This window comes from Ambystoma mexicanum, chromosome 5q, assembly GCF_040938575.1.
Source record: "Ambystoma mexicanum isolate Mex_15411 chromosome 5q, UKY_AmexF1_1, whole genome shotgun sequence".
NCBI classification, from domain to species: domain Eukaryota; kingdom Metazoa; phylum Chordata; class Amphibia; order Caudata; family Ambystomatidae; genus Ambystoma; species Ambystoma mexicanum.
This window is the reverse complement of record NC_090933.1, coordinates 29986872-30002281: the sequence shown is the minus strand read 5'-3', so window position 1 is coordinate 30002281 and position 15410 is coordinate 29986872. Positions and strand designations below refer to the sequence as shown.

The window sequence follows — 15410 nt, the reverse complement described above, 5'->3', positions numbered from 1 at the left end:
AGTAACGCGTCTTACCGCATGGCCCCCCCAGAAAAGCAATGTTATGCTACAAATCTAACTTTTGCTCCTTGCTCGCCAACATTTTTGAGGTAAGGGGAAACAGGTGGGGGGATTTTGAAGTACATCCGTGGATCAGGTAAAAGGTAAGTCAGTAGTTGCGTGCCACTTCATGCGGTGGGTGAAGGAAGGGGCGGATAGAGTGTTTTTGTAGCTCTTACCTTTTTGGATTTTAAATAAGTGTAATAAAATGATAGTGTTAACAATATTTTTTACTGAAGTAATTTATGTTAACATTTGTACCATAATGTTTTCAAATAATTTCTTTTTTCCAGCAATATTTTCACCTGCGAAACTTATATGGCATTTGTTAAAACAATATTTGAATGCAAACAAAAATGCGTGCGAATGATGGAACCATTGGTCTATTATGTTTAGGAAACAAAACGGCAATTCCAAACCACGTGGCTTGAATCTAATAAGTTATAGAATAGAAAGGCTCTAAAACATTTGAGAGTCTTATTTCAATGAGAATGTTTATTTGCTGTTATAGGCTTTTAAAACTGAAGTGGTACAACAGACAAACAACAGATTCAATTTAGATACATTTGAAGGAGTATCCTGGCAGGGCAGGCATTAGCAATGTGATATGGACCTGTAGCAAATCAACTAATTGAAAGGGATTGCACCTTGTATTATACAAATGTCTGTAAAATAGAACATTACTTTCCATTGAGTTCTATTATGTCGTAAAGCTATTTTAGCATACAAATTTAACAATTGTCTCTTTTGGCACAAACAGTTGTTTTTATTGCTCTTTTCAGCAGAGTATATAAGAACATATAATATAGTACTTATTTCGCCCATCAAATCCAGCTTCATTCATTATTGTTCTGGGGGTTTGCTTGGTTTATAGATGTTTCTCAATAAGGCACAAATGCATTCCATCCCAGAAACAAAACCGAAGAATAGGCAACATCCTGTGGTACTTAAAGGTAGCGATTGATGACCAAATGTGCACATACAAGAAAATGAAGTACATTTTAGACACCTAGGGCCCAATTCGTGGAATTTCCTGTGCGGAAAAATAGGGACTTTGTGCAGGCTTGGAACGTCTCTGCGAGCGGCTAAGTGCCTTGCGCGAGACACCATGCAGAGCATGGGCGTGGCTTGCGCAGAGGGTAGAGTAGGGACCGGAACTCGGAAAATGTGGAAGAACAAGGGAAAATGTGAATGTTACGAGGGACGGCCTGCAGGCAGTCCATCGCATGATCACAAATGTGCGGAACGAGGCGTATTCAAGAAACCGACCACACAACCTCTCGTCAGGGAAATGGCCACACAAAGTCCTCATTCTATCCACCACCCGAAGGCAGGTGTATAGACACTTGCGCATAGGATTCACTGCGCAGAGGTGAGATTGCATGCTGGATTTAGGGGTGCGTGCACGCAGCCAGGGTTCCAATCTAACTTAGGGGTGTGTGAACGCAGTGTAGCGGGTGCAGGAACAGCTTATGGGGGATCGCACGCAGATTTTTCCGAGTTTTACCTGAGTTACGGATATTTGTACGCATGTTGATGGGTGCCATTAACAGTTATGCGGGACCCCAGGCAGTGTCCCCGAGGTGCAGACCTGGTTGTCGGGAACCCCACACACTGTTTCAAGGGTGCATGTGTTTAAGCGGAGGAGCATGCAAAGGTAGCTGTTTCTGGCTATGTTTGTTTTGTGTGGGCATGTCGGGGGCATTCCGGCCGCAATTTGCATACACGGTTACTTTGCGTTAACAATTCCATGAATACTCGGAGCGCGCAGGAAAACCTCTGCGTGCAGGCTCATGCAAAGTCGTTCTCGGTGCGCAGGCTTTGCGGGATCCCTGTGCACTTTTCCATGAATGGGGCCCCTAATCTTTGAATAAAAGAAAGCTTAACAGCCTTGGATATGCAGCTCTAAATTCACAGATGTGACGTAATAACAGTGAATTTCAGATATTAAACTGATAGGGGCCGAATGTTCATAATTAGCACGTGTATTGTGGACTTTTAATCTCACATGGGATTCTGGTGACGCTTGCAAATCCCTCCAGTTGACGATTTATCCTATCTCCAGAACGTCTCAATATTATGCATGTACCATAATGCACCCTTTTTCTGGGATGTTTCATATATAAACAGTAATGGATTAGGGTGTGTTATTTTATGTTTAGCACTGTTTCGAAAGTCAAGGGAAAACGTGTACATTTTGCATGTTATACCATTGTAAGAACAAGGAAGAGAATCACATTTTACAATATTAAAATCAAAGTCTTCATATGTTCCTCTAATGCACAGTTCCCCTTATGAATCCTCCTTAAATATCGATTGCAGAGTTTCCGGTAAGTAACTACTTGGTTAAGGCTGGAATGTGAGCTTCATATGTACACTATACACATACAAACCGGTGTGTATAGATACAACCACACATCTATTGTACACGTCCAGGATGTATACACGTGACTTTGTTACCACAGAATGTGCAGTAGACGCAGTAAAATGATGTTGCCCCCATACATACGGTAGGAGTACTGCAGTTTGTGTGGGTTTTCATTGTATTAACCATTATTTTAACATAGTTAAGATTTTTTATTTAAAAAAACAAGTGGAGATATTCGCTTAGAAAAAAGCAGGGTTGCTGTGCTCGATGATACAGCGCTTGCAGTGACGTTTGACAAATCGTAGAGCGTCCACGGATACTTCACAGTCCTGCACATTCAGCATTTGTAAGTCAAAGCAGTTGGCTGCCACAATTTGAAGGCCCTGGCCTGTAATGCTCTCACAGGACTTCAGGCTCAGGCGCTTCAGGTTAAAGCAGTTCAGGGCAAGGCACTCCAGGCCAGTGTCCGAGACCAAAGGGCACTTCCCAATATCCAATGACTTCAGTTTTGAGCAGTTTTTGGCAAGGTACTCTACCCCGTGGTCCGTGATGCCTTCGCAACCCCGCGCATTGAGGTAGCGGAGTTTGCTGCAGTACTTGGCAATGTAGCGGATGCCGACATCCGTGATGCGGCCGCAGTGGGCGATGCTGAGGTACCGCAGGCGAGATTCCAGCTTGGCGATTTCCCTCATGCCGAAGTCGCTGACGAACCGACAGTCGCTAACGCTCAGCTCCTTTATGGAGGTGCAGTAAATCATAATGTAGCGCAGCCCCTCGTCCGTGATGCGGACGCAGCGGCGCAGGTAGAGGTGGGTGAGCTGAGTGCAGTGAGCCGCAATGGTGTGCAGCCCTTCGTCTTCCAGGACGAAGCAGTCTGTCATGTCCAAGAAGCGGATGGAGATCTGTTTGCCGTGTATGGGAGACAGCTTGATTGAGGCCTCGCGCGTCAGGCTAATGCAGGTCACCTTGGAGCAACCTAAATGGGCAAAGAAGAGACACAAACAACGTAAGTGTTATGAAATGGCTATGTGGATTTCTTTTTAAAAACATTTTGGCATTATGTAATGGTTTTATGCTACACAAATAGGTGTGCCTCATGATTAAAAGCTGGCCGTGTTGAACTGAACTCAGCAGAGCCGGCCCCTACGCTCAAGTACCCCCCTGGTCATGGGGCAGGTCACATTTTTCAATAGGTTCTGATCAGCTCCCTATTATTATATTTGTGCCGCTCCCGAGACCGGAGCGCATTTAATTTCAATAGGGCGCCTGCCACGCCTTCGCCCACAATGACAGCTCGGGAGAGACCTTGAAAGACACCCACAAGCTGGCGTGTTGGGGGGCTAATTGCAGGGTTGCCCAGGCAGCACACCCTTAAGGCCTGCTCTGAAACTCAGATACAAACATAGAACGAGAGGGCCAACATGTGTGGCTGTTTGCCAGCTTGACTCGTAATAGTGCAGCTACTAATCAGCTGCTCCATAACATGAAATGAAGAAGCCACTTTCAGCATACATGCTTCGAACCTAGAGTTAACCAAAGCTGATGTATACTAGGCCACTATTAGCTGCAAAAAACTGCACGTTTAGAAAAAACGTGGATTTATCTAAACCTGTGAGGATTCAGGAGACAGGAAGGGGCGAATCTTTGGAAAGCAAAATCATACAAGAGAAAAACCTGTGAAAGTTAACTGTCTGAAGAACCTGGTATCAACTTTTGCTTATGTGTTCTTTACTCCCACTCGGTTGGAGACTGGGATAATATGTGCGTTCACCTACTTTGATGTCCAGGAATAGGCAAGCATGCAATGTGATCGCATGGGGTGCAGGCCTGTTTTTCTTTATCTGCACTGCATTCACAGACTAGAGACAGAGTAGATGTCAGTACACCCCATCAGTGCTACTTATCACAAGAGGTCCATCTAAATGAGTAGAATGACAGGCCCCACCAATCTCCTGACACCAAAGCAAAGCTTTGGCACGCCTTTGTATTTAACCACTTTGGCCTGCGTCCTCCAGATGACTGTCATCTTAAAGGAAGGTGGTTCAGAACTTATCCCAATTCTTGTGACTCGTGGTGAAAGGTCATATTGTGGGGTGAAAAGACAGCCCCAGAGTGAGAGATGGAAAGGCCATGCTAGGCCCCTATTGTTAGAATTGGAGCTGGCTGATATGGAGTTCCATTGAAATATACGAGCCATTAAAAACAGCGATTTTCTGCATAAGGCCTAGTGAAATGGAAAGAAATGGGCCTAGCTAACTCCAATAAAATGGACAGGTGCGCAAGTGAAGGAGAATCTACCAGAGAGCTCAAAACTGATGGATATGCCCAATGAATGGGTAAAATTGTGTGGAGCTGCAGTTGCTGACTTCGTGTAAATGGGGAAAAGGCACCTTTTGACAGATTCAAAACTGCAGCAGTACACAAGAGAAAATATACATGGAAATGACAGGCATTTGAAAAATACCTATGCCTTACATTTAAAAAGTGGAGCCAAGTGACATATTTCGGAGAAAGACACTTTTCACAAATATATTGACATTCAAATGGAAAGGCCATAATACCTAAAGTGAACTTATTTCGAGGGGATTGGGTCCTCTGACGTATTCCATGTCTATGACAGTAATCACCACAGCTGTGCTGCTTACTGTCATAGATATGGAATATGTTGTCGGACCATCCCATCGAAAGAACGTTACCAGGTAAGAGAGTAACTTGTTCATCTGTCCAAACAGTCTGTCAGGTAAGATTGCATTTCAAACAACATGCCCAGATATAATGTACAAATGTTACACGTAAGCACATCTTGACAATTTAAAGCTGTATTTTCTGAAATATGGATGCAGCTGGTGTTTTCCCACTGAACTGAAAGGTCTGTGACTATGAAACTGTGACCTCAAGACCTGTGGGCTATGCCCACTAGGAAAAACAGGCCTGGTTCATTTATAAATACAAAGAATTAACAGAGAATTAGATCACAATTGTGGGAGTTACACATAACACAGCCAGCAGAAATGTCATTTCAGGTCAGGCTTCCCCATTAACTGTGCATTATTGGCCAACAGAAATGACGTTTTCAGGGCTAACTTGACCTCAAGAAATGGCTTCAGAGCCACTAATGGACAATCACAGATTGGGCCTCATTACAAGTATGGCGGTAAGGCAACAACGGCGCCGGTATCACTACCGTCACCGTTGCTACCTTACCGCCATACTACGAGTAGTGCTCGCGGGTCTCGCTCTGGCCGCCAGGTCCGACCTGGCAGGCAGTGCAGCACCTGCGAGCACAACTCGTGGATGCACCGGCACCGTTATGAATGGTGCCGGTGCATCCGAGCTCCCCATTCCCATTGGGGAGTCCCTTATTGCCGGCATCCGCGAATGTGCAATTACCGGGTCTGCCGAACTCGACATGGTCCGGTAATTGCCCATTCGCGATTGCCGGTAACATCACAGTTTCGGCGCCAGCCGTGCCTTTGTTACAGGCATGGCTACCGCCAAACCCGTAATGAGGCCCACTCTGTATGAAACAGTTGCTGATAAAAAGCTGTTCGGGAAATGCAATTTAGGAATTGGTGGGGGCTATGTGAAACTGATGCACCCATGTGAGGCTTTGCCATATCATTTACATTGGGACACCTTTTCTTTAATTAAAATGGAATTGTGTTTCCCAGGGAGCAAATCCCAGACTCATATTGAAGGGGAGAAAACGCCTGTCGGCACCATGTAAAGATGAATCCAGTGTGATGTATACAATTTAATTCATGAAGACAATTATGATTCCGGCCTTCCCATAATTCCGAGGGAATAGAAAGTTGGTGTGATGATAGGTTATCGAAGTAAGGTTTCAATCAGGAAGGGGCAGATGTGTGACTATTTCAGCTCACAAGTAAATCAATAAAAACGTAGCTCCTCCCAGGAAGGGCGTGCCGAGATATGATTAGTATTTTCTGACTCGCCATAAAATATAGAACTCAAAAATATACATGTGCCGGCATTTATCTGAAGAATTAGGGTAGCTGCCATGTTGTTAGATTTTAAGGTCACTGAAAAAGTTAAATCCACTTGTCATTTTGGGATGATTAATATTTCTCCTCCCTCAGCCTCCATCATTCACCCCCTCCAGCCCCAACTCCTAGTCCTATTAGCAGGCATTGGACGTATTGGGGGGAAGGAGAGAGCTGGCCAATCCGTAGTGTGGGAATTATTATAATAATGGAGTTTAATCAGCCCTATAAAAGATCAGTTTCAATCTGAAAGGGGCTTACTTGCTGATGTTTCTTTGACTTTTCAACTCTTGGGACCTTTCTTAGGACTTTTGATTTTTCCCTTGACTTTCTCACTCTATTGCTGGAGGTAGTCTGTTTCTGGACTCTTGCAAAGAACTAGAAGAGAGAGAGAAAGCTGCCAAGGCCTTAAACATTGCAGGGGAGACGGAGACTGGGAAATATAGAAGCTAGCTGGACTTGCCAATTTAGGAGCCAGAGGAATTGGAACCCTTCACCAAAGCCTCTGACCAGATCTGTGCTGTCCTCAGAGGAGCCCTGGATGTCCCATAACCAAGCCCTCACGTGTAAATAGATTAATCCAAATGCCATCAAAAGGGTGGGGGGAATCTGCCAGCCTTAATCTCCATCTCACATAACGGGTAGGGTTTGGAACTGGGGAGAACTGGGGACCCTTGGCACATTTTATTAAATTCAACTCAAATTATTTCCAGTATAGCAAATCAATGTGTCCATTTAAATTGAATTGTGTTGGGAACTGCCTGCCTCAATCCTTTCAATTAAATTGTGGGGATGGGGGCAGCTGGATAGATCCTTATCACACTGAATTGAGGTTAAATCAATGAATTCTCATATAGAAAATCAAGGGATGACTGTTGTTAGAGTTTGAAACTAACAAAGTTCATGCCCAGTGTGTTCGAGCTGGTATAGACAGTAAAGTTACTTGTGTGACTCTCCCTTTCTGAAACCCCTGTATTCTGTACAAAAGGGGGGTGTCCATAATCCCAAAATAAGTGACCCTAAAATGCTGACATTCAAGTGAATGTAGAGTGTACAAAACAAAATTTCCCATTTATTTACTTGCATCCCAAAACGATTTTCCTAAGGCCCTGCGTTTCAAGCAAATAAAAAGCCCAAAACCATTTTCCCATTGAGTTATTTTCCTGACTTTGCCTTTCAATTAAAAAAAGCACACTTTTTTCATTATGTCTATTTGTCAAACCCTGCCTTTTAATAAAAAGACAAAGCGATTTTGCCACCGTTTTCCCACTCCCTGTACCTTACCTTTAAATTAAGGGGTCATATAGAAATGTTACCTGGGGGTGGGGGTTGCTGGGAAAGAAGAGCATTGCGATAACCCAAGCAATCACTGGGGGTTATTTAAATTTCATAATTGCTAATATGCAAGAAATCCTCTGTGTGTGTTTGATGTAAAGTCTCTAAATTTTACCTATGCGTTGTAGTATCTGCAAGTTCATTAAAGATACAGGTCAGTCAATTGGTGCAAGTATTTGGAAATTGTGATATTGTGTACTGCCTCAGTGTTGGTGGCTGATGTTATGGTTGCTATCTTTGTCAAACCATAAAGATATATTCTTACTATAAACCGGCCTGGTTCCTAGCTCATTGGTGGTACAGAGGGTATTTGCTGGGGTGGTGTGAAATAGGATGGAGGTCTCACAAAAGTTGATTCTGTTTAAGCGCTTTGGATGCGCGGCACCTTGCTTGTGGGGTAAAGGAACTCCCTGAGTTGAGAGTGACCGCCTAATAAATTTTGAAAAAGCTGGGTGCTCATGGACGGTATTTGGTTGAGAGTCTTCACTAGTGACAGTGCAGTAGCAGCAGAATATTAATTTGTGTGTAATTGCATTGCAGTGGATGGAAGGTCGTGTTGCATTGTGAAGGTGCCATTCTGGCCTCCACCCTTGGTTCCAGAGCTGTGTATAGATAAAACAGTGTTGATTTCGAATTGTCATTGTGCGTGGAAACTAAGCAGGAACCGGTTTGAGAATTTTGCCCTTGCATTGAGAGTATATAAGGTACAGAACACATTTCAGAATGAGCACTATAGAAATCAATATGGCCAAGCAGCACCTCCTATCCAAATTGTTCATTAAATGTGAATGGGTAGAACAAGAATATGAAATGTGGCAAGGCAGAATGATGCAGGAGGTTACCTCTGCAAATGTGGACATGTGGCAGGATAATGGGCTGTTACATCAGGCCCTGACAAACCTTTACATGACACAACCCAGCGAAGATGAGCAAATTAAAATTGGCCAGCTCAGAATACACTTATTTCCATATGCTGATCATGGAATAAAGACACCAGGATAGTGTGGCAAAACTAGGATGAGCTTTTGAATCAAGGTCAGAAATAGCTCAAACAATTAGAAGCGAAAGCGCAAGAGAGACAAAATTTGGAGTTAAAATTAGGAAATATTGAACAGCTTAAAGATGAGTTGAAAACATAGCAACAAGAAAATGGAGAGCGAGAGACTCAATTTTCTGAACTGCAAGGGGAGTATAAAGAATGTGTTGAAAATCTGAGTGCAAGTCAACACAAATTAAAGGAGCAGGTTGTTCATAATAGAGCCTGCTTGGAGGACATTTTCACATTTCAATCGTGGTTAAAACAACTGATAGCTGAAAACAGCCAGTTAAATATTAAGGGGATAGATTCTCAGGCAGAGTTTGATCAGATGCACCAAGATCTAAGCACCTTGAAACAGCACAGAGAGGAGTTGAGGAAGAAAATAACAAATTAAGTCAAGGGAATAGTGCCCTCATCCAGGAAGTGCATCAGTTAAGGATGAACATGGAAAAAGTGAGCCCTGTTCTCAGGAACTGACTGACAGTAGGTTAGAAAATATGTAGATTGTGAGCAGACTCATCATTATTTGTCATTTACCTGGAGTGTGCATGCATAGTTTACAGCGCAGATACTCCACAAAGACCCTTTTATCCTCAGTACTAATGTTATGGATACCCACGTATATATCCACTACACAATACATTATTCCCATTTGCTTTCTTGAACAACTTTTATAATTTTTCTTCATGATCACAATGATGATAACAGCACTTAAGGTATCGATCATTCCTACCATCTCATACAATTCTGTAAGGGCAATCTGCTTTTACAGTCATCGCTATGGCGACTCCAATGCCTGATACCATTTCATAGCACTCAGCTGCTGATGTGCTTGTTTACTCAGCACGTCATTACGCGTTCATGTAATGACGCGTAATGCACATTTGATTCCATTTCCTTACGCTTTGCTGCTGAGTTGTTTACATATGAAGTCATCATGCCATGACGCTTTCACGTCATGGTGCATCTTAAATATCGGCTATCTTTGTGTATGGGCTCCTTATTGGGATTACAGCGGACACGACACCACATGACATTTAGAGAATTCACTACTGTGCTTGTTAGTATGACAGCTGTCTTTAGGCACAACATTGTTGTGGACTTCGTTTAGAAGAAATACTCTTTAATGGTTATCCCATATTTTTGTTTAGGACCATACGGAAAACACATACGTGCCACTATATGCTGCAAGACACACCTTGCAACGCACTGCCATAATCTGTCAGACTTCATGGGTTAGAGACTGATACCCCTGAGGTGAGTGCAATTAAGTTCCATCACCCACCTTATATTTAGAGATATTGCTCATCAATAGTTATGAGATGAGATTCCTAAAAAAAACCTCTTTTTTAGGTCCACTGAATAGGGGACTGCAAGGAATACGACCGGTAACATTAACACTAGAAGACAGACAGGATATCTTCTATCATTGAGATCTATACCTCTGGACCCACGCCAGGTGAATGATGGCTCATGACAGTTTTTGTGTAATCAACTAAGATTTTATGACGATACATTAATACAACTGCTAAGCATACTAAATATGCTGTTCTCTAATGTCTCTTATTAGATTATTTTTTTGAATGCCGTTAAGGCGGAAGGACACGATATATTGCAAGCTAAAGCTCCTGAGGGGGGGACATTAGTCCCAAAACGCGTAGAGCATAGATCAATTGGACTTAATTGGATTAAGTGAAATTGTTTTTGATTCATATGACGATTATTGACAATAATTGATTTTTTGTAAAATGTATTTATTTGAAAATTGGATATCAATAATAATTTATTTTAAAAAACATTCTGTGCGAGTTTACACCGTTAACTATTGATTGATTACTCATTCAAACAAGGAGTGCAGGGGACGCAAGTGTTCCACAGATTGTAGACACCGGTTTCCTTATTCTGTTAGTTGACAGCTCTGTGTCAGGACTGCTATTTTCTTCCCTGCAACCTCTGACTTTTATTGAATTAATTGAATAATTTATTCTGAATATTGGTGTCCACCTGCATATTATACTGTATATTAGTAAGTTCTGTAATGCAAAATCAATGGAACGTGTGAGGCAAGCACAGATTGACCTAGAGCAAGCAACACAGGCCAAAATTGCGCAAGGGGAGATTAGTCTCCTGAAAAAGAAATGTTCTGAATGTGCACAGACGATGCGAGCCTCGCATAAGGAAAATTAGTCCTATTGTGAAGAGAACAAGGGACTAATTTATTTACTTATTTAATTAGCATTTTTAAAGCGCTCACACAGCCCAGGATCATCAAGGCGCTCTTACAAAATTTTTTGTTGTCTTAGTTGCATATTTATAACACGCTTAAATAATCGGAGGTTTCTAAGCGCGGACCCAGGGATTGAACCTGTGTTGCTTTGTGTCTTCTTGCTTCCAAGGCAAGCACGTTACCACTGAGCTATCCTCCCGGGACTAAGAGATAGATTAATGGCACAAAATAAAGTGCTAGATGCCACTCAAGCACTGGTGTCAGAATTAAAATCTCTGGCCTCTGCATATCACCAGGAGATAGGGACTGAGAAAAACAAATGTGAGAGATTGAAAAGTGAAATAGCAAATATAAACAGGCTTTGAGGTACCCTGACCAGTCAGGGTATGGAAAAGTGCCCTCCGATTAGAGTGATGACCTCACTACCAGGGACCTCAAGCCAACTCACCACCTCATAAGTACAGAGTGCAGCTGACTTCATGCACACCAAGAACAGTGAAACATGATGCAGCTGGACTAAACCAGGCCTAGTCCATCTGATCCAGAAGGTCAGTCCTTATCCAACATCGATGATGGTTCAGGGTTACCAAGTAGAAAGGAAGGTGGCCGGAACAGTGGTCTCTGGGAATTTAAGAATACCCTGACATGTACTTGTGACCGGGAGGGCTCCTATGATGAAAAGATCAGGGAGTTTGACTGTCAGAAATTGAAGATACAAAGGGACCACCTGGTCCGCTTTAAAGAAAGAGCAGAACCCGAGTTTAGGCCTCAAAAGAGCATCTTAAAAACCACCACACATTCAAGGAGGTGGGGGGATTCTCCACCATCCGTGGATGGAGGGATGAGGAGGATGAGTCTCCGGTGCAAAAGAACAAGTTACTTCTTACCTTGTAACGTTCTTTCGATGGGATGTTCCTCCGACGTATTCCTTATCTTTGATAATTTGTCTTCAGCTTGCTGGCCTCGGAATTTTTTTTTTCTGTCGAGGGCGCTGCGCATCGACGTCCACCGAGTCGATGTCCCTCGACAGCCACCGTATCGGCGCCGACATCACTATGCCCATAAATAGCCACGCGCGGCGTCCGTTGCTCAGTTCCGTTTTGTAGCATAAGATAAGTCATGCCTGAATTGGTTAATGACCTTGAAGGAGCGTAAGATGCAACCACAAGGGAAGTATTACTGCGGGGATGGATGGGAGGGGCGATAAGGAATACGTTGGAGGAACATCCCATCGAAAGAACGTTACAAGGTAAGAAGTAACTTGTTCTTCAAAGGGATTGTGTCCGACGTATTCCTCATCTTTGATATACTCCCATAGCAGTGGCATGTAACTGGAGGTGGGAGTAATAATGTCATGTATCCCCTTTAGGAATGAACCGCATGTAATACAGCTTTTCCAAATCTGGTCTCTTGACTAGCGGAGGAATCCAGGTTGTAAAATTTTGTGAACGTATGTGCGGACGACCATGTGGCAGCCGCACATATGTCTCGGACCGGTGCCCCTCTTTGGAGGGCCGAAGAGGCTGCGATACCCCTGGTTGAATGAGCCCTAAGATTTTGGGGTGGCTCTTTCCCTGCCAGTTTGTAACATTCCAGAATGGCCAAAATAATCGACCTGGAAATGGTCTGTTTTCTTATGGGTAGTCCCAACTTGTGACCTGAGTATCCTACAAACAGGTGGTCTGCTTGCTTAATCCTAGCCAGTCTGCTGATGTAAAAGCTCAGAGCTCGCCTTGGGTCCAGCCTATGTAGCCTTTATTCCTCTTTCCCTGGATGGGAGGGTAGAACGAAGGTATGGTAATTTTCTGAGTAATATGAAATTCAGAAACCACCTTTGGGAGGAAATTAGGCTTCACCTGTAGGACAACTTTGTCCTTATGGAAAATTGTATGGGGGGGGTTTACAAGAGAGAGCTTGTAGCTCGCTCACCCTCCTAGCAGATGTTAGTGCTACCAATAGGACAGTTTTAAGCGTGAGAAATCTCAGCGAACAAGAGTGGAGTGGTTTGAATGGAGTACCCATTAGGAAGTTTACGACTAAATTTAAGTCCCATAAGGGAACTTGGAATGGTCTTGGAGGATAAACATTAGTTAATCCCTTGAGAAATTGTACTACTAGTGGTAGTTTGAAATGCGATGGTTCCTCCGCAGTGCACTCGAAGATTGAAAGCGCTGCAAGATAGCCTTTTACAGTGCCAACTTGAAGGCATGAGTTTGCCAAGTAGAGTAGAAACGATGACACAGTTGGTGTACCACACGGAAAAGGGTCGATATTCCCTTCTCTACACCAGCTGCAAAATCTGTTCCAACGGCAGCGGTATAAAGACTTTGTTGCTGGCCTTCTGGCCGAAAGCAACACCTCCATGACGTCATCAGGGAGGCCCCAATCCTTGTACCTCACCCTTTCAGAAGCCAAGCGTGAAGGTTGAGGGTTCTGATGTCTGGATGGAGAACCTGACCTCCCTTCTGCAAGAGAAGATTCTTTTTGAGTGGAAGACGGATTGGAGGGCAGATGGACATATCTAGAAGGTCCGGGTACCACGTTCTCCTGGCCCAATCCGGGGCAATTAGGATCATGGTTTTCCGGAATCTTCTCAACCTCCTGATCATTTGAGGAATAACAGGGACTAGTGGGAACTCCCAGTCCACTACGAACGCGTCTCCTAGAGCTCCTCTCGGGGGAAATTCCCTTGAACAGAACAGATCGCACTTCCTGTTGGTGCTTGTGACAAACAGATCCACCTGAGGGGTTCCCCAAAGGGCGAAGATCTCTTGAAGGACTTCCTGAGCTAGCTCCCACTTGTGGGAGACTGTGCTCTGCCTGCTCAGAGTGTCCGCTGTCAAGTTCTTCTCTCCGGCTAGGTGGACTGCCGATAGAGAGATTCCCTCCTGAATTGCCCAAAACCAGAGCTGCATTGCCTCTCTGCACAGTGGCAGTGACCCTACGCCTCCTCTTTTGTTGAGGTAGTGCATGGCCACCGTGTTGTCCGTCATTATCAGGACATTTCTCCCCTGTACTGATGGCAGGAAAGCTTTCAGCCCTAATCTGATCGCTCTCAGCTCCAATAGGTTGATGTGTAGTCTGGACTCCGATGGAGACCAACGACCGCTGATGGTCAAGTCGTTGGCATGGGCTCTGTGTGAGGCGTCTGTGACTACTGTTATCTCCGGCCATGGTTGTCAAAACAGTTCTCCTTTCAAGATGTTCTCTGGATAGGCCCACCATTGAAGGTCGTGGGCTACCTTGTCCGGAATCCGGAGGAGATCTGTCATTCTCCCAGAGAATTGCAACCACTGAGTTCTTAGTGCCCACTGAAGAGATCTCATTCTCAGGCGAGCCTCTGGCACAAGGAAGATGCAGGATGCCATGAGGCCTAGCAGCCTCAAAAAGTCGAAGGCTGGGAGACGTTGGGCATTTTGGAACTTGTTGACCAACTGCAGAATATCTTGAGCCCTCACCTCTGGTGCCAAGGCTTTTCCCAGGGAAGTGTCCAGGACTGCTCCAATGAACTGGAGTCTCTGTGATGGTATCATCTGTGACTTCTTTAGATTGAGGGAGAAGCCCAGATTGTGAATGAAGTGGCAGACATAATCTAGCTGGATCTGAGCTTGTTCCGAAAACACAGCCCTGATCAGCCAATCGTCCAGGTAGGGGTAGACGTGGATCCCTTCCCTCCTTAGACTCGCAGCCACTACCGACATTATCTTGGTGAAGACCCTCGGGGCGGAGGTCAGCCCAAATGGCAGAACTCGAAATTGATAATGAGAGTCACCAATTGCGAACCTCAGGTATTTCCTGTGTTTGAGATGGATTGGCACATGGAAATAAGCATCCTGAAGGTCCAGAGATACCAGCCAGTGCTGGAGCTGGAGGGCCTGAAGGACCTGAGAGAGAGATACCATCTTAAACTTGTCCTTCCTGAGGAACTTGTTCAATTCCTGTAAGTCTAGGATGTGTCTCGGTCCTCTGTCCTTCATTGGTATGAGAAAGTGCCCCGGTGGGCGACTCTGAGGGATGTGTAGAAAGGGTAGGCAGTAACCCTGGGCAACTGTCTCCAATGCCCAAGCATCTGACGTTATAGCCTGCCATTCCGTCAGATGGTGAGTTAACCTGCCCCCTACAGGTGTTTTGTGTGGAAAGACCTCAGAGTGGTTTGGGGGGCGGCTGATGCAGATGTCGAGGGTAAAGAGGCACCTGCTGCTGCAGCTTTAGTACTTTTGACCCGTCCACCTCGGGTGGATCTCCTTTGGCCTCTTTGAGCCGGCTGTCCTCTGCCTTTCCCGAACGCGGAATAATAGCGAAAGGACTTTCCTCTTCCAGAGGTTGCTGAGGGGCGAAAAGGAGTTTGGCGGATTGCAGCTCCTAACGATTTTGCCGCTGCTTTAGATGTCGGCAACT

The 15410-nt window shown here is 44.5% G+C and overlaps 1 protein-coding gene across 3 annotated transcripts in view; it reads right to left on the bottom strand.

The window, feature by feature from the left end:
* Positions 1–506: 506 nt before the first annotated feature.
* The window catches only part of FBXL7 (F-box and leucine rich repeat protein 7), a 994658-nt gene continuing 979754 nt past the window's right edge, over positions 507–15410 (bottom strand). For 2 of the 3 annotated variants that reach the window (XM_069620452.1, XM_069620451.1), the window contains one exon: positions 507–3383. In XM_069620452.1, the coding sequence (XP_069476553.1) occupies positions 2647–3383 (737 nt within the window). In that variant the 3' untranslated portion in view covers positions 507–2646. The remainder of the gene's footprint in view (positions 3384–15410) is intronic. The other variant, XM_069620453.1, reaches the window with a different exon arrangement.